Raw genomic sequence first — 20,248 nt, 5'->3', positions numbered from 1 at the left:
TATAAAGAGCGAGCAGGTGGTTAACCCACCAGATGACTTGACTGCCTTGGTTGAGCATCACCTCCATCTTTTGGCAATGTAGAGAACAGTTTAATACCTGTAAAAATTTTTGAAATGGTAAATTCCGGATATGTTAAATTAATTGTGTTTTATTTTGAATTGAAGCTGTTGTTCCCATACTTGGGAGCCCAGAGACAGGAATACAACTTCAGTTTATTTTGCCCATGGAGGCTGTAAAGCAATATGATTACTTAAAACAATTATGAATTCAAGGGAGAATTGTCGTCTTTATCCCATCAAAGCTGTGATTGCTTAGAAAAAAATTTGATACCTCTTTTAAGAATGCTTTTAAAGTCAAAGTCAGAATCTTTTAAAGTAGCCTTTCTGTTAACAAGTCTATGCTCAGAGAACAAGTATAATACATAATTAAAATTTTTAAAGCCCCAAGTAACATGAACCAGTGCTAAGAAATTAAGTGGGTGATCAAATGAAGCAATGCTGTTTGGGATTTTTTTTAAAAGTAAAACTACAAATCAGTAAGATTGATTTCCATGTGGAAACCGTCTCTGCAGGTGATGGAGCAGTGACAGCGTAAGTTGAATACAATTCAGCCGAGTTTAATTTTTTCTAGGTAACTGCTTTAATAGACAGTGCTCATTTGTATATACAAGTTCTGGTATACTTAGTTTTAAAAGATCACTTTCGAAAATCTGATAATTATACCTTTTAAGTAAAACAAAGCATACAGTTTAATGTAGAAAATTTAAACGTAGCGCCTTCCAAAGGCATGTTCTATAAATAAGGGCTACCCATCCATATTGTATTCATGTTTTTGTTGACAATTCCCCATGTTTTCCTTAAACTATTTTTCTACCGAATATAAAAGAGTTCTTTTCATGTCTAGAACCCATAAGCTCTTCCCAGTGTTTTTCCTACTTGGATGACTGTGTTAAAACTTGTCTTTGTTCAGCCCTTCAGTCATGGGTATCCAGTGGTGCTCCTTTCCTGACATAGAGATTGACGAGGAAAGGCTATTTGTTTCCAGCGTGATTCAGCATGTGACTGCCTGCTGATACCTCTTACTTCCACGGCAATATTGACTTTTTCTGAATTCTGAAACACAGCTCTATCTTGTTTGGATAATGAGGCCGCTAAGCAAGTGACCACCACAACGCATAAGCTCCTGTTTAACAAATGACCATAGTAAAAGCAAGATTACCATTGTTATAATATTTGATGTACTTGGCTCAGCGTGTATTTTGCCAATTTATTTCTAATTAAATATTTTTTTCAGCTACTTCAGGGAGGTTCAGAGCAGATGCTACGCTCTCTACATCTCCAGAAATCCCTGTCATCCTACAACTATATCCATGTAGCCGCTCAATTAAAGGTAAGGGCTTCCTCTCTGAAATATAGAATCAGACAAAAAACCAGAGGGGATATTAAGTGATTCTCTGGTCCAGCCTGCTGCCTTTAAGCAAATGAGTGACTCTTTTCTTCCATTCTGGTTTTTAAATTCTCAGGGACAGAGACTCACTGCAACTTCACTTCAACAACTTCACTTAATAACCATTTCTGTGTTTCATTGCCATCTGACGGGAATAAAGTTTCTCTCTTGTGATCTTGTGGGTTTTTTTCAATATTTAATCCTATTCCTTTTGACACTGTAAAAATATTGATATGATTAGGAAATCCACCTCAGAGGAAGATGCCATATGGTTTGGCCCCCCCCCAGGCAAGTTGGGAAGACAGAAGGAACTTTAAAAGCACCCTGGTGATGGGTATTAAAGAGGGCACGTTCTGCGTGGAGCACTGGGTGTTATGCACAAACAATGAATCATGGAACACTACATCCAAAACTAATGATGTGGGCGCCTGGGTGGCTCATTCGTTAAGCGTCTGCCTTCGGCTCAGGTCATGATCCCATGGTCCTGGGATCGAGTCCCGCATCGGGCTCCCTGCTCAGCGGGAAGCCTGCGTCTCCCTCTCCCACTCCCCCTGCTCGTGTTCCCTCTCTCGCTGTGTCTCTCTCTGTCAAATAAATAAATCTTTAAAAAAAAAATAACTAATGATGTAATGTATGGTGATTAACATAACAATAAAAAATTTTTAAAAAAAAACACCCTGATTGAAAATGAGTATCAAAAATCTTCTCCATTCCCTGTTTTTTCAAGTACTGATTTTGATATATCCTGGAAATAGTTTTGTGACCCTGGAGCATTTCTATTCAGCCTTCAAATTTTTAGTTTTTTTTCCCTTCACTTGCATGTGGGCCTTTTGCACTCCCATATGCAGATGCTTTTCTGCTCTTTTATTTCTAATTAGTGTTCTGCTAGTCACTTTATAGCTCATCCTAGTGATATAGTAGCCTGTTGATGGTAGACTATAAACTGGTAATTACAATATTATCCTACTTTGTCAGAGAAAGGTACATAAATCCATAAAATAAGATATGGAGGGAAGGTTTTAATTACTGATTCTGGATGGATGAGAGTCCAGGTATCTGTGTTCTTGTACTTTTCCATGTTTTAAATTTGTTTTGTAATAGAAAATGCATTGCTCTTGTAGTCGGGGAGAAATAAAAGAATTTTTAAAAGGAAAGGAAAAGGATCTAAGATGTGGGAGGTGTTTCCTTTTTTATTTCTATTACTCATCTAAAGCGAATTATACCTGCATTACCTGATTAGCTGTACTTTTATTGCCGTGCATAGAAATAAATGATATTTAGCCTTTCCCAATTAACTTTCCATTGTTTGACATTCAAGTTGCATGGGTTTTTTTGTTTTGTTTTGTTTTACTTTTACAGTCATCTCAGAGTGGGATGTTTGGGTGAAAATTAATTGAAAACAAGACAATAGAGGGCAACACTTGAGCTTTCTGAGAGTAGGCCAACAGCGCTCAGAGATGCAGAAGGGATTGTGAAACCAGCACTTAAAAAGCCAATGACCAGAAATGTTCCTCTTTAATCAAATTGTCTTACTGACCAAAATACTTTTGGCCCGATCACGTCGCACCCCCACGGGAAGCAAGCCCATCAGGCACAGAGGACCCCTTCCCGTGTGCCTCCTCAAAAGATGAGCATCAGGCCAGGTCCTCTGTGTCCCTGCCAGAGGAGAAATGCACTGAAGAAAAGATCAGTCAGGCCCTCTGCAGCTGCTGCTCTGGGAAAACTTTCTTGAGATAGGCCGTTACCATTGCTTCACTGTAAATTTCTGCTGACGTGTTGGTATTTCCAACCTGATGGCTATAGCTCCTCGAGGCTGGCGATTTATCTTTGATTGTTCCAGTTTGGGCTACTACAACAAAAATACCATAAATTGGGTGGCTTATATACAACAAATGTTCATTTTTCACTGTTCTAGAGGCTGGGGAGTCAAAGATTAAGGCACCTACAGATTTGGTGAGGGCCTTCTTCCTGGTTTATAGACGGAGCCTTCCCTATGTCCTCACAGGGCAGAAGGGATGAGAAATCTTTAGGGCCTCTTACAGTGGCACTAATCCCATTTATTGAGAGCTCCACCCTCATGACCTAATTACCTCCCAAAGGCCCTACCTCCTAATTCCATCACCTTTTGGGGAGGGGGATATCAGGATTTCAACCTACGAATTTTGGGGGGATACATTCAGTCTCGAACCAGTTAGAAGATCTGATGCACCAAATGTTCGTGAGAAGTGGTTGTGGTCCCAGAATATCTAATAGCTTGCTGAATGATTGAGGCAGCCCACTCTGCTTTGGGGGAGGGGGGCCTTCTTTTCCTCACCTGTGAAGTAAAAAGCCTGACCATCCAAGAGAAGGGAGTATTTTTCCCAGACTTTACAAGACTAATTGTGGAACAAAAAGCCATAGGCAACAATAGTCAGGCGTATGTCTTCGAGAGGCTCCCATGGTCGGTATTTGCATTTGTGATTCCCATCCCATGTTTTCTTCACTCATCACAGAGTGGCAGTCAGCTTTTGTGAAGCAGCTTAGGACTTGCTCCCTCACTGAAGATTCCAGAAAAGTATGTCACGCCTATTTTGTGTGATGGTGGCTCTCACACACAAATGGATATTTTGTGTGCTGAGTGATATTTCCACTCCTGAAATAATTTTATTTTCTTGGGGTACTCAGTGACTTACTACAAAAGCATCAAGACCTTGGCTAAACTCGAATGTAGTCTCATAATTGTTAGATTTTAATGCCCGTATGTAATGTCAGTGACTTGAGTTTTCCATTTTCTTTCCCAGTCTTCTATCAACGACGCTGCAGAATTCAAAGTAGTAGCTGATGCCATGAAAGTAATTGGCTTCAAACCTGAGGAGACTCAAACTGTGTATAAGATTCTGGCAGCCATTCTTCACTTGGTGAGTAGGGACACCTTTCAGAATATGTTGCCTCTCTGTGGAGACAGGATGCTCTTTCAGAAGATTTTGCTTTTCCCCTGCAGATTTAAAAACTAGTTTATATAAAGAAAATTTCTCTTATGTTTTGAAGCAATTACTGTATCTGTGGTTCTCTCCATCATTTTTATAATATTATGAGGGATTTTTGAAGCCACTGTAGGTTTTGAAACTTAGCTTTAATTCATTGTCTTACTGGTATGTCAGATTTTGCACTGTTTCATTTGAGGATAAAAGAATTCAGTAATGATATGACTACCAGTGGTATAAGCTAAAATCTTTTGAACAGAATACATTTCCAGTAGCACTTGAAGCGTAGAATCATAAATTATCGGAACTGGAATCCTGATCATCTCATTTTTCAGGTTGGGAAATGAGCCCTAAGGGGGTGGCACAACTGGCCCAAAGGCGCAGCCAATACATGGTGGCTAACTGGGTAGATAAGATGGCCAACTCATGGCCCGTCAAGCTGCACTACACTACAGCAAACTCAGGTCAGGGGCCATGTGTCAGATTTCTCTCATTCCTGTGTATATAATTATAGACGTTGAAAATATAGTGAACATGTAACCTTAGAAGAAATGAGTGACACCATGAATTCAAATCTGGAACAAAACTTACCTTTCACTTTAATGTGGCAAGATTTAATTCTTAATGAAATGGGCAGGACCTATATGAAAAATATCATAGGGCAATATAAATGTTATTGTAAGTAAATGTTCCTAACTAGGAAGACTTGAACGTTATAAATTGTCCCGTTCTTTCAGCCAGTTTATAAATAAAGTGCAACAATATCCTTCAGAATCCAAACAGGAATTTTATTTTTTAAGTTGACATAATGGCCCTAGAATTTACCTGGACCAATAAACATGTAAGAAGATCAAATAAAATGTACTAAAGAAGAGTAGTAGTGTAGGGGGAAAGGCAGAGAGGATACAACTAATTCTGCCAGATTTAAAACGATAGTAAAAGTGACAGTACTTTAAAACTTGTTGCTCAGATATATCATCAGATTAATCAACATTGGTTGATGTGCTGGACAGTTGGTAGAGGGTTGATAAGTATTTATTGCTTATTGAACAAGTAAAATATAAATAGACTCAGAAGCTTGGGGGAATTTAATATATAATAAAGGTGACATTTCAGTTTTTTTTAAGATTTTATTTATTTATTTGAAAGAGAGAGAAAGAGAGCATGATTGGGGCGAGGGGCAGAGGGAGAGGGAGAAGCAGAGTCCCTGCTGAGCAGGGAGCCCGACACAGGGCTCGATCCCAGGACCCTGGGATCCTGACCTGAGCCGAAGGCAGATGCTCAAGGAACTGAGCCACCCAGGCGCCCCTAAAGGTGACATTTCAAATCAGGAGGAAAAGCTCAGCCATTCAGTAAATGGTGCTGGAGCAACTAACTAACCATCTGAAAAAATAAAGTTAGATTCTTTGCACCACTTAGCAACATAAATTCTAAGTGAGTTAAAAGTTTAAATGTAAGGGGAAAAGCTGTGTATTCAAAGAAAATATTGAATATTTATAAAATCTTTGGAGTGGGAAAGGTCTAAGTATGACACCAAAGTAAAAGAAACCCCAAAGCAAAAGATTCGTAGATTCGACTACATAAAAATGTAAAAACCTCTCTCCATCAAAAACAAATGCTGAAAATTAAGAGATAGATCAGTGTCTAGAGAAGAGAGGAAAGATGGATGAAGCGCTAGGTTTTTATATATGTGTAATGTATTTAAGAAAATCAGTGCTACGAATAAGGTCACTTTGAATTTTATCTTTAATTGGCAAATATATCCCTGACATAATGTTTCAGAATCTTGCTGGAAATGGCGTCTTGTTTTTTTCTCTCTGGTGTAGGGAAATTTAAAATTTGTGGTGGATGGTGACACGCCTCTCATTGAAAATGGCAAGGTTGTATCTATCATAGCAGAATTGCTCTCCACCAAGACGGACGTGGTCGAGAAGGCCCTTCTCTACCGGACGGTGGCCACAGGGCGCGACATCATTGACAAGCAGCACACGGAGCAGGAAGCTAGCTATGGCAGGGATGCCTTTGCTAAGGTGGGATTTTTAACTGACGTTGCTCGGCCTGGGGATGCAGTTTTAGTGAACTTCCGTGAGGATGCGTCCAGACGTTCCAAGAAAGTGGGCTCAGGCTTTTAGAACCTAGAATGGTGTGCTTTTGGACCATCACAGTCTCAATAAAATGCCCTGAGTGTGAGCATCGCTCTCAGGAAGCGTTCTGAGGAGAGTGAATCCGACTAACTGGGAAGCTAATGATGCCTGCACGGGCCCTCTCACCGCCCTCCATTTTGCTTTGCCCACCAGTGTTTGATGAAGACCAACTCAGGGCAGCTGAGGGAGTTCTCATCCCTGTGTTTTGTGTCTGTGTGGGGATGATGCCATGAGTTAGTAACCATCCTCCCCTTAAGTTGTTCACCTTGTTTCCTTTTTCTGCCACGAGAAATAATGCTGCCGTATCCTGTGTGTGTGTCCGTACACACCAGCGCTCTTATTCCCACTGGACAAACTCCCAGGAATGAGCTCACCACATCAAAGGATACACTGATTTTAAACTTTAAATGGACTGACTTTATGGGTGTACAGGAGTACCTCATGGTTACTTTCATTTTCCTTGCCAGTGGATTTGAGCATCTTTCCATATGCTTGTAAGGTATTTAAATCCACTCTGGGAATCGCCTGGTGTGTCCCTTGTACATTTTCCTCAGGGCCGCTTGCTGTTTTGTTGCCTGTTTGTAAGAGCTCATCACTTTAACCCTTGGTCTGTTGTCTGCGTGGCAAATGTGTTATGTTTCCAAGTTCACATTTCCTTGTTTTCTTTTTCTTTGTTGCTGGTTGATTAGATGGCCGTGTATTCTCCATCTTGACTCTTCTAAGTCCCAGGCTTGGTTTTTAGTCTCAAGAGGAATTTGGATTTATCCAAGTGCAGTGAAGAGTGGAGGATTCTAAGCAGAGGCAATGACAGCGAGTCTGCATTTTTAAAGCAATCGCTCATGTATGGTGAATCTTCTGTGGGTGGGAATGGAAGCAGGGAGACTGTTACGGGGATATTTCAGTATCCAACAAAGATGATGGCAGGTAGCGTAGAAATGGGGAAAAGATGATTTGAGACGGGCTGTGTTTGAGATGTAAAACCCACAGCCCCTGTTTGGGGAACGATAAAATCAAGGATCGCTCTTAGCGTGGTCTGGCTCTAGCCTGCATCTCCTGCCTCATTCCACACCATACTCCAGTCTCCTTCCTTCATTCCAGCACCTTAGTGTTCTCTCGGGCCTTGCAGGTTGTCTCTGTCCCTTTCTCCTTCCAGCCACAGGGCCTCTGCACAGGCTCTCGCCTCTGCTTGGATCCCTTTTCCCTCCCCCTCTTGCCTTGTCAGCTCTTACTCATCCTTCTGATCTCAGCCCACTTACTCAGGGATGTCTTCCCTGGCCTCTTGTGAGTCCCGAACAGGTTAAATTATCCTCCAGTGCCATGCACCTCACCTTCAGAGAGAGAGAGAGAGAGAGAGAGAGAGAGTGAGTGAGTGTGTGTGAGTGTGTGTGTGTGGTTTTTCCTTCATCCTGCTCCCTGTGCTTTTGGAGACTGAGACCATGTTTATGTTTGCTTTAGTACTGTATCTCCAATAACCTGCCCAGGGTAAGCAGTCAGCTAATATTTGTTGAATGAATAAATTCCTACATTTCTGGAGCCCTTTGTTCATGCTTAGAAGTAAGGTAGGAACAGTTTTTCGAGCTGGGAAGATCAAGAGTCCTGACAGCACATGTGTTTGAGATGGCTGTGAGGCCCCTAGGAATATTGTCGGGTTGGCTGCCAAGCACATGAGTCTGGCACTCAGAGGAGAGGTCTGCGTTGGAGTAATAGATTTGGGAGTAGTAGTATATTACTACCGTTTAACATCGAATGAGATGACTCAGAAGGTGTTAGTGAAGAGAAGAGGATCAGAGGAGCTCCACTTTTTAGAGGTCAGGTGGAGGAGATCTTACCAAAGGTCACCCAGAAGGAGCAGCCAGTGAAATTAGAGGAAAATTAAGGAGGTGTGGTGTCACAAATCCCAAAGGGGAGAAAGTTCAAGAAGAAGGTGGGAAACCATATGGAGTGACAGTGAGTAAGACGTCCATATAGAGGCACAAGAAGGTGTCTACACTGAGGTAGTTTGGGGTCTTTGATGAGCCATTTCAGTGGAGCGGGGGGAGGTAAGCAAAGACTGGACTGGATCGAAGAGTAAAAGGGAGGCAAAGAAAGGCAGTGCGTATGTGTAAGTGCAGGTGGAGAGAGGGGTGGATGGAGGGAGTTGCTAACCACGTGTGTGCTAAAGATGTGGCACCATAGAGTGTCCTTGTACCAGGATGTGAATGCATGTGAGTGTGTGGTGCCTTCGTCCATGTGCTTCTGGCTCTGCGTATCCTTGGGTGTTGGATGTGCATTTGACTTTCTAAGAATTTCCAACTGTGGTCTTCGGCTCAGATCTTTATGTAGCATTATAAATCAATATTCATATTTTTAGAATCCATAGAACTTTACTGGAACATAGATATTAACTTGGTTCCACACTTTTTAATATTTGATGAAACTCACAATCAAGTAATGAAGCGACTTCTTTGAGGGAGTAGGCACATTATTGATAGAGCTGAGCACAGAAACATACCTGGGAGTGGTGTTGGAATACCATAGTGACCGATAATAATCCTAAAAAATCCAAACCATTTACTGGAGTGTTACCTACATCATGTAGTTTGTTTTTTTTTTTAACAGATGATTTGCACTTCTAATTTTTCTGCGTTAACAGCTATGTTAAGTGTTAAGGAGAAAGTGTCTAAGAATTTAAAACTATCTAAACTAACTAAGAATTTATCACAGATCTAAACAGAAGACACCATCCCACATGGGTAAGAATGAATGATGTTGTTCTCCTCACAGGCAATATATGAACGCCTTTTTGGTTGGATTGTTACTCGCATCAATGATATTATTGAAGTCAAGAACTATGACACCACAGTCCATGGGAAAAACACCGTTATCGGTGTCTTGGATATCTATGGCTTTGAAATCTTTGACAACAACAGGTAAACTGGAATAAGATGCTCAAAACTCTATAGTATTTATTTTTTAGTCTCTCTGAACCTACCTGATTCCTTTTCTCGCAGCTTTGAACAGTTCTGCATCAACTACTGCAACGAGAAACTGCAGCAGCTCTTCATTCAGCTGGTTCTGAAGCAAGAGCAGGAGGAGTACCAGCGGGAGGGCATCCCCTGGGAGCACGTGAGTGCGCGCCTCTGGAAAGTAGCTTCCCGTGTTGCACGTAGCGTCGGCAGTGTCAGATCTTGTGTTAGCTGTTCTGTTGCAGTTTTCTCGGGCCCACAAAACATCCGAACATCGCCTTTCCTTTTGGGGATACGTAATTACAAGTCATCTCCAGGGTTGATGGGTGGAATGTCTCTCATTTGACGGACTGCCTTGTTGGTGCCCAGAAATGCTGAGTGACAGCCCTCACACTTGCTTGCTGATGCCACCTGGGTTGTCTGGCTCGTATCTGTCTAGTAGAGTTTAGCGCCAGGCGGAGGTTACTCGGAGCGGCAACTTTTGCCTTAAGTTGACTGGTCTTTGCTTCCAAATTTAGTTTACTCTCTTGCCGTCTTCTTTCTCCTCTTCTTTCTCCTTTTTTTTTTCTCTCCTCTACTTTGCGGTCTAAGTGGCACTGTTACTATCTTCGGTTATTATGGTTTACATTCTCCAAAACCGAGGCGTGAAAACATTCACATTTACTTCCGTCTGCCGTCCTTCATGTCATACCTGTGATCACCTTCTCATGGCCCTTTATGAACACTGACAGTTGTCAGAGGTCTGAGGAGGGCGGGCCAGAAAGTGGGACTGCCCTGGGGTGCGAGCCCCAGACATCACCGCTGAAAAGCATGACTTGGTTGGCTCTCTTGTTCCTTACCATTCGGCCTCCTGCTTGTGACGGGTTGAGACCTAGTAATGTTTTCTTTTAAATTTGTGTTTTCAGACACTTTTGAGGACAGACTTGAGAAATGCAAAAACTTCTGAGTTTCCACACATTTCTGTGTTTATAAAACTGTTTATCCTCCTGCCGAATAGAACACACAATAAAGTCAGCATTTTTTTTAATATCTGACATAGTAGTAAAAAGCTTCTTTGATATACTGTATGTAAATTTTATATTTCTTCCCACCTTCCTGCTTTCTCTCTCCTCTCATTCAGAAAGGGAGACAGTAGTATAATTAGTAGTTGTCCTGACTCAAATTGCATCTTTGCCTTCCAGCATGTGTTAAACATCACAATACCATAAAAAATTTTGTTTGAGTATATTAGTGTAAATTTTACTGTTTTACAAATGAACCAAAAGGTGTATTATTACTTTGTAGTAGAATTCCCTATCATTTTGATTTAAGCAGTGAACTCTTGTAGCACATTTAAGATGTAATTCAGTTAACTTTAGACGCAGCCTTCTTAGAATGGATCTGTTATACAATTTAATACACAATTACAACTGAAGCTTAGTTTTTTATAGCAAATTTAATCATAAAACTTGTTATTCAGAGATACTGGTCAAAAACGTCCTTTAAAAGTCAGGATATCAAATTCCACAGGCATAGTTGATAAGGAGGAAAGTCAACAACTGCAGTAGGCTGTCCCGAACATCTGAAAAAGGAGCAACTGCCCTAAAAATGCAAAAATCTTTAGCAAAATAAACCAAGAAATATATGTCCTATTGGGGACGGAAGGCTAGGTCGCAGGTAATTGTTACTATACCGACTACATGCCAGGCCCCTCCAAAGTAGAATCTCTATTCTGGGCGATTATTTCCTTTAAAAAACTCGACTTCTGAACATAGTGATTGATTTTTTAAAATGTTTTTTATTATGGAAAATTTCAAGCAAACATAAGAACAGAGATTGTGATATGATAAACTCCGTGTGCCTGTCACCAGCTATGACAGTTATCGGTGTCTCATGTCATCTGGGCCCACCGACCCACCCACCCACCTGACCCTCCAGATTATTTTGAAGCAAATCTCAGACATCATATTGTTTTACCTATAAATAGCCCCGTGTACTTCTCTAAAAGATGAAGACTTTTACAAATACCATGACCACAGTACCATTATCACACCTAAGAAATGTAACAGTAATTCCTTAATAGCATCAAATATCCAGTCATGTTCACATTTCCTCAGTCGTCTTACTGGGTTTTTTTGTCTGTTTTTATTGTTGTTTGAATTTGGATCCAAGCAGGGTTCTTACTTTGTGGTTGGTTGATAGGACGCTCACCTATCTATAGATTTTCTCCCCCATCTCTTTTTTTTTCCCTCACGATCTCCCAGTGGAGAGGATGAGTCAGTCATTTGTTCTGTCGAGCTTGCCACAGTCTGGATTTTGCTCATCGATTCCCGAGGTGTCATCCAGACTCTGTTCCATGTATGCCCCTGGTTGTTAGATCTGGAGTCTTGACTGGTTTCAGGACCAGTGTTTTTCTACCAGTCTGTTTCATAGGTGGTATGTGGACTTCTGTCAGGAGGTTCCTAAGGCTTGGTTGTCTCCCTAATTGACTCACCTTTATAGGCTTTTGATGCAGTAGTTTACAAGTCATTTTTTAGCTTTTGAGAACTGGACTGTTGGGCACAGAGCTGCTCCGTCTGGGGTGGGAATGGGAGGCCCAGACCTCTCTGCCCCTGAGCTATCTCATTAGATCTCCTGCCCCCTGTAGTCCCTAAGAAGCCTCCTGGGAATCAGGATTGCTGGAGAAAGCTGGTTTGGAAGCCGCAACTTGAAGCAATGTTTGAAGTAACCTTAAACTTACGAACTGAACTCTTTAGCCAAGACTCATTAGTTATACAACTGGTTCTTTTTTTTTTTTAAGATTTTATTTATTTATTTGAGAGAGAGAGAAATGAGAGACAGAGAGCATGAGAGGGAGGAAGGTCAGAGGAAGAAGCAGACTCCCTGCTGAGCAGGGAGCCCAATGTGGGACTCGATCCCAGAACTCCAGGATCATAACCTGAGCCGAAGGCAGTCACTTAACCAACTGAGCCACCCAGGTGCCCTTTACAACTGGTTCTTTAGAGGACTTAATTCTTTTGTCCCTGGGACAAAAGACTTAATCTTTAATTCCATACTCCCAAAGTCTAAGGCTTAAGCTAATATTTAATATAAGAGTTACTGCTTTTTGAGAAGAGTAAGGATATTTTTTTCAAAAGGTGGAGAGAACTTTTCTCCCTAATTAGGAAATGTAATACATGTCCACCCCAAACGTACATATTTAGACCGGGGTTTCTCCACCTCTGTACTACTGATGTTTTGGACCAGATAAGTCTTTGTTGTGGGGCTGTCCTGTGCATTTTACAATGTTGTAGTGGCCTCTTCCCACTGGTCACGTAGTCATGACCTCCAAAACTGTGTTCAGACAATGCCAAATGACCCTGGCGGGGGGCAGTCATCCTCTTGAGACTCCCTGATATAGACAGACCAGTAAAGTATAAAAGAGGAAGCAGAAGCCACCCTGTCTGTAGACCGTCAGTCCATGGATACGGTAGAGAACTTGGAAGAGGAGGGTCGGAGCTGAAACCCATAGTCAGATAACTGGCATGAGTCCTTGGACTTTAAATAGCATGGAGCAGAACCCAAGAGAGACTGAAATAGTCCATTATGAGCATATAGGTCTTACAGTAGGTGATGGAGACAACACTCAAGTTTAGGTACCTCCTAAATGAGGGGGACACATCAACACATAGGACTAAACTGTGTGATAATAGACTGCCCACCTTCAAGCACTGCACAGCTAGCCTGTGTGAGGCCAGTGTGCATGCTGGGATGGATGCCGCACACTATCTGAATCAGCGGGTGTAGATGAGGAATTTGCTATGAACTTTGCGTATATTGAAGTTGCTAAAAAAAACAGCTGTTATTTAGAACTTTATTCAGCTCACAAAAGTAAACGAAAAGTTTATCCTTATCTTTTACAGATACTTTCGTCTCAGAATTAAATTTTTTATGTTTTGCCCAGAGAAACATCAAAAGTCTGTTAGACATCTATGTGATTTTTTTCACTTGGGGAAAGCTTTTGGGTTTTAGTCCTCCAAGGCCATAGAACTAGAAATTTTTGAGTTCTGTGTGATACCTTAACCTCATCAAATTATGAATTGAATAATACTTTAATGTTATTTGTTGGTACTTTGTGGAGTGTGGGTCTTGTGATTAAATGGCAAACAGATTGGGGGATTGAGAGTATGAAGGAGTGGGGTTAGGTGTGGGATTAAAACAAAAGTTAGTGATGGGAGAAGCACTGCCTCCTTTACAATTTTTGCTTTGAGCTACACCCACGTAACACAAAGTGTTACAAAGTCAACAAAGAAGCTAAAAAATAAAGCTCTGATAGAACATGTGCCCTTTTAGCATTAGGCCTCATTAATTCTCTTGACATAATCAAGATAACTTTCCTTGAGCTCCTGAAACATATGCAGGAATCAGTGTCTTGCCTGTGCTGGCGTCTGTTCCCTCTGGAACCGCCTCCCTGCTGTGTCCTGCAGATCGATTACTTCAACAATCAGATCATCGTGGACCTTGTGGAGCAGCAGCACAAGGGGATCATTGCAATCCTGGACGATGCCTGCATGAACGTTGGCAAGGTCACCGACGAAATGTTCCTCGAAGCACTTAACAGTAAACTGGGCAAACATGGCCATTTTTCCAGCCGAAAGGTAATGTGTTTTATGAGAACTTCCTCTTCTTTCAACCTGTAAGATTTTCCCCATTGTTTGACAGAATGGTCTTAAATGTTGGCTTAAAAGAATGTCCACTCAACTAAGCAAGAAAGGCCATAAGCATCCATTAAGTGACTTGCTGCTGGAAATAAATTCTGCCTCTCTGGTTTATGAGATGACAAGATGGATAAAAATCATAATATCCAGGAGAGGGAGCTCCAGACTATTCAATTTGCTAGAAATAGGAAAAATGAACATGATTTTAGAAAGCATGATGTCATTTATAACCAATAGGTACAGAGGCCTTGTTCATGTGCTAGAATTTTGCTCCTGCATCTGATAATTCTGGCACTGAAAACAGCTTTTGTCCTTGACTTTTTACTGTAATCAGTTATAAAATGTAGTATGTGTCCTTTGCCAGTTCTTCAGACTATGTGCCTTTTTTTTTTTTTAAGATTTTATTTATTTATTTGACAGAGAGACACAGCGAGAGAGGGAACACAAGCAGGGAGAGTGGGAGAGGGAGAAGCAGGCTCCCCGCTGAGCAGGGAGCCCGATGCGGGGCTCGATCCTAGGACCCTGGGATTATGACCTGAGCCGAAGGCAGAGGCTTAATGACTGAGCCACCCTGGCGCCCGAGACTATGTGACTTTCTTGAGAATAGAGAAGTTCTAGCTGTAATTCTCCCCATCACAAGGAAACTCATTCCCCTAAACGAATGGGTATCCTCTCAACTCCCCATTTTCCACATTCTACAAATGTTACTAAACAGATCACGTTTCTGTAATAAGTGGTGGCAGTTGTGGTCGTCAGACCTTTGTGCCGTGCTTTGCACATAGTATGTTTGTCATTCGTATTTGCCCTAGGAGGGGCACACCATCATCCTTGGGTGTTCCCTACAATACCAGCTTGTCCAGCAACCATAAGCTGAAGGAGAAACAGGCCCCATGCTCCGTCGCTTCCATTAAGAAAGGAGCATACATTTCTGCTCCTCCATATTTTCATGTAAATCTATGACACACTGCCAATTTTTTTTTAACACGAATAAGTCTATTTTCTAACTTCGTCCCCTTTGAAATTATGTAATCAGAACAGATAGATAAAGCACAAATCCTCAAGAAATAGACTACTGGCTGATATTTATTTTAGGCCAGTTTATTTCTAAGAGATGTTCCTTGGTTTTTTACTGAGAATTAACTTGGATCCCTACTACAAGTCAGTCAGCTGTCAGATACTATGGTCTGACCTTTGACATTAGGGTTCTGGTCATAGGTATTCTCCACTCATTTCCCATGTATAACACAAGTGCTTAATAAGTGCCTCTCACTTCCCAGGCATAATTCTGGGTGCTGGGGACAGAGCAGTGAGCCAAGTTAGAAGCATCCTACCCCATTTAGAGTGATCTGTCGTAAGATGGTGTTATTACATGGGCAGATGTCCCATTTTCGAGGGATGGGTTATCTACGTCCTTTATAATCACAACCCAGGTTTTGGAGACTCACCTAACATCTTGCCTACCAGATGGTAGATAATCAGTGTTTGTAAAATTGAATTGAATTTGGTCACGATCATACCAAATACATCTTATGGAATATTGAATTTTAAACTAAAACACACAGGGCTCCACTTCATTTAAATAAATAACTGTGAATCTCGTGATAAATCACTTCATTTTGATTCACCTTAGCCATTTATACACCTGACTTAAATTTGTCCACCAAATATTTTGAAATAGAGTCTCATTCTTAAGGTAGCCACTGTACATAGTACTTTTAAGCAGTTGTCACTGATTTGATAAGAAATTGCAAAATAATGATTTATCTGGGAAGACCGGAATTCTTTTTTTTAAGATTTTATTTCTTTATTTGAGAGAGAGAGAGAATGAGTGAGTGGGCAGGGGGTGGAGCAGAGGGAGAGGGACAAGCAGACTCCCTGATGAGCACAGAGCCCAGCGCTGGGCTCAGTCTCAAATCAAGAATCGGACGCCCAACTGACTGAGCTACCCAGGCGCCCCAGGAATTTTCTTTCTTTTTTTTTTTTTTTCTTTAAATGTGGAAACCCAGGTTTCTCTGGCTCTCCAGCTAGGTGGCTCTTTTTTCCAGCGTCACTACCTGCCCCCACCTTGTCTGACAAGGTGAGGGGGGTGATGCTGGAAAAAGTCCCCCCTGAGATGGGGACTTTTAAAGTGTGTTAATTTCTGGGATTATTGCCCTGACGAAGGAAAAATGGAATAACCAAGCTGTCAGGATATTTTCATCACTATGAATCTTTCTGTTAAATAATGCTATTATCCTGTATATTACGCCAGGTGTTATCATTTGCTGTTGGTTGCAGATTAGTTTGAGTTACTGGCATGTTAAATAAGAGGTTTCTGCCTTGTATTTATTTAGAGGCTAAATGGTTTCTTATACATTAAAGTTATCATGGAGAGATAGGCAAATGATCCAATAAACCACGAAATTACTATTTAAAGTATTGTGAACATATAAAGTTAAACGATATACAAAAGTTATTTTTAAAACGTAAAGAAAAATCTAAAACCTTCTGTGTTCAGATCACTTGAGACTTTACAGTATCCAAATGTAAGAATATTCAATTAGTGTGGGCATCTCCTGAGTCCTTTTCCACGACGAGTTTTATAAATGAAAGGGTTTTGTAAAATGGTTAACGAGAGAGAGAAGGAAAGAGGGATTCCATTTTTTGGCGACCTCTCTGTATGTTATATACTTTGATCTCCGTGGTTCATTTAAGCTTCAGAACAACTGTCTGGGATAAATAACTATTTAAGGACACAGAGCAAGTAGATGGTAGAGCCAAGATTTGAACCTCGGAAGTCTGACTCTCATTTACTGTAATTATTCGCTTTTCTGATTAATAAACTAACTATTCCTTTACTAGTCCAGTTATCATGCAGAAGCCACCATCCTGGTTGGGGTTGTTTGTTAGCTAACAGTGCAACTTAAGTTTTTGTGTGTAACTGCACTCAGTGCTTTATGGATTCTTAGATGTCTGGTTTAGAACCTGTAGGATACTGCGTGATCCTTCACAGGGCAGACAAAGGAGTCTGGGCACTACCGTAACAAGGAAAATTGCAGGAAACTGTGGAGACCACCACCATTTCCATAAACTATTCCTCTTCAGTGAGAAATAGCTACAGGAAGTTGACCTTCTTTGAAATGACAGCCCTGAACTTGACTCCCAGCTCAGCAAAAGACAAGTGAGCCAGGCCATTGTGTACATAGGAGAGCAGACATTACGTCTGGTCCCAAGAATACTTCCCAGAACGACCACCTATGAGCTATGGGACTTGGGCCAATTACCTGATTGATACTCTCTGACCCTTAGATTCCTTGTATGTAAGAGAGAGCTCCTAATACTTACTTTAAATACTTACTTACTTTAAATCTCAGTTGTGAGGACTGCATGGGATGTACATGCCCAGCAGACTGCAAGCCCTCGGTGTGGTGCTCCGTAAGTGGAGCTTGGAGCAGAAAGAGACTGTATCAGTCAGGGTAGGCTGGGCCACTTAGGGCGGCAGCCAGACTTTCAGCGTCAGAGACAACAGAAGTCCGTTCCTGTCCCAGGGACCCAGACTTCTTCCGTCTCGTCCATCCCCTTGCCGCTGTCCTTCTCTGCATCCAGCTAGTGGGAGGAGAGGGTCACCCACTACTTACCAGCTTTGGCCCGACACAGACACACTTCCTTTCCCCTCACCGTCCGCTGTCGAGCATCTGGTCACTTGGCCATATCCAGCTGCCAGGGCGGCTGGGAAGTGAAGTCCAGCCATGTGGACTTCCGGTGAAAGCTCGCAGGCTTTACCACATAAGCCCCACACAGGGCCATTTCATTCGTAATGGTATCCAGATTTGTGACACTGCCATCATCTTATATGACATTGGAGTATATTTTTAGGAGAGTGAAAAATAATCTGTTTTCAAAATCATCTCCTTATTGGTTTCTTAGATCTGCGCCTCAGACAAAATCCTGGAGTTTGATCGAGATTTTCGAATTCGACATTACGCAGGTGACGTAGTGTGAGTATCTTACTTTGGTACCTAACACAATGACTTACATGCAGCTTCACTTCAGAAAATAGAACCAGAATCCTATTCATTTGTGTTTTTTAGTCATTTCATAGGGTAATATAGTTTCATCTCCTCGCTTAAAAAAAAAAATTCGCTTAGCTTCATTCATTCCTTGCTTTTCAAACTTTTCTTGAACATACACGGCGGCAGCCATGCACACAGCCCCTGGCATAGTTGGCATTCAGTCAGATCAGCTGATGGATAAATAAATCATGGGAGAATGTTAACGAGGAGAGAAAGATGGGTAAGGTGGGCCTTTTTCTGAAGAAGCTAACAGTTCAGTGGTGGACACAAGCAGATACATGATAAGTCGCTATAACGAAGAATGGGAGGGGGTCAAACTAGAGATGCATGAGGCCTTATGGAAACACTGAGAAGGGATAATCATGCCAGGGTGAGGAGTGTAGAGAGGTTTTGGTGGAGGAAGTGACATCTAAGCTGAGTCATCAAAGTAAAAGAGGTTTAGTCAGGGGAAAGAATTGGGAAGGGAGGGCATTCCAAGCAGAAGAGCCAGGAGGCTCACGGGCCCAGAGCCAAGAGCCACCGTCGCTTGCAAAGAACTACAAGCAGTTGGGTAACTACATAAGCAGAAACTAGTTTTGCCATATTATTTTCCAAATGTCAGTTGAAAAAGTAAAATTCTCACAAGCCACATTTTCTGGTCCCAATATAAGAAAAGTAGAAATTGATAAGAAAATAAAACTACCTGAATATCTGAGTCCCCTAGGGCTGCTATAACAAATTGGTGGCTTAACATGAGAGAAATGTTTGCCTTCCCAGTTCTGGAGGCCAAAAGTCTGAACTTTAGGTGGCTCAGGGCCACACGCTGGAGGATGACTATTCCTCTCCTCTGTCAGCTTCTGGTGGCTGCAGACATTGATTGGCTTACGGCTACATCTCTCCTGTCTCTGCCTATGTGGTCACACTGCTGCCTCCTCCTTGGGGTGTCTGTTAAAACTCCCTCTGCCTTTATCTTTTTTTTTTTTTTAAAGTAGGCTCCACACCCAGCATGGAGCCCAGCACAGGCCTTGAACTCACAACCCTGAGATCAAGACCTGAGCTGAGATCAAGAGTTGGACGCTCAACCGACTGAGCCAGCAGGCAGCCCTGCCTCTGTCTTAAAACTACAATTGTGGTGGCATTTAGGGCCCACCTGGGTAATACAGGATCAGTTTCTCCTCTCAAGATCCTTAACGTAATCACACCTTTTGTCATAAAAAGATCACACTCACAGGGGCTGGGGAATTTGACATGGATGTCTTTCGGGTCAGGGAGGTGCATTTTTCAGCCTGCTACACTTAGGGTGTTTTGTTCACTGAACACTGCTTCTTACCTGATTGTTCTTTAGTTTCCTCTTTTCCTTCCTCCTTATTTTTTACATTAGGAGCTCTCTTCATCATCACCCGTTACAGGAAGAGATTACATAACAGCAACAACAACAAAAAGGCAAATGATCATCTCTACAAATGCCGAAAAGACATTTGAAGAAATTTTAATAGCTGCTCCTGATTTAAATTAAAACTCTGAGTCATAAGATAATATGGCTCGAGATGATCACCCCATCTGTCAAACTAGCCATCAGTGCTGGAATGGCACCATTCTCCACTTGTTCTGGTCCCATTCCCAGGTTCCAGAACACTGAAGAGGGGAGATGCAGCAGTATGCACACTCTCCTGCTGAAAAGGCGGGCCTCACTTACAGGACGCTTCCATTCAGTTCGGAAGCATCAAAGCAGAGCTGGTCAGAGGCCTTGGAGACCCGCTAGTCTGGCCCCTTTGTTTTATAGATGGAGAGAACTTAAGGAAAGTGTGTAATAACACTTTCACCCAAAGACACACAGCAAGTTTATGGAGTAGCTGAGCCAATAACTGGTTTCCAGACTCCTAGTCCAGAATGCTAACTGACCCTTCTGAGGGGTATTCAGTGCCTCAGACTTCCCCTTCTCTCCTTCAGCCCTTCAGTCCTTTTCTAGATTCTTACTGCATATCTTCTGTTTGCACAATGTTTTACAAGGTGTGATCTCCTCCCACAAAGAGCCTTCCATG

General features: G+C 41.8%; 1 protein-coding gene across 3 annotated transcripts in view; it reads left to right on the top strand.

Moving 5' to 3' along the window:
- MYO1D (myosin ID) overlaps positions 1-20,248 on the top strand; it is a 349,377-nt gene that overhangs the window by 103,687 nt on the left and 225,442 nt on the right. For all 3 annotated transcript variants that reach the window (XM_025851229.2, XM_073879410.1, XM_073879409.1), the window contains 7 exons: positions 1,295-1,390; positions 4,228-4,344; positions 6,237-6,440; positions 9,318-9,463; positions 9,545-9,659; positions 13,945-14,115; positions 18,082-18,152. In XM_025851229.2, coding sequence (XP_025707014.1) covers positions 1,295-1,390; positions 4,228-4,344; positions 6,237-6,440; positions 9,318-9,463; positions 9,545-9,659; positions 13,945-14,115; positions 18,082-18,152 — 920 coding nt within the window. The remainder of the gene's footprint in view (positions 1-1,294; positions 1,391-4,227; positions 4,345-6,236; positions 6,441-9,317; positions 9,464-9,544; positions 9,660-13,944; positions 14,116-18,081; positions 18,153-20,248) is intronic.

Source organism: Callorhinus ursinus, unplaced genomic scaffold, assembly GCF_003265705.2.
Source record: "Callorhinus ursinus isolate GAN/ISIS: 27379988/994484 unplaced genomic scaffold, GSC_fseal_2.0 scaffold34, whole genome shotgun sequence".
NCBI classification, from domain to species: Eukaryota; Metazoa; Chordata; class Mammalia; order Carnivora; family Otariidae; genus Callorhinus; species Callorhinus ursinus.
This window is presented reverse-complemented; position numbering and strand designations above follow the sequence as displayed.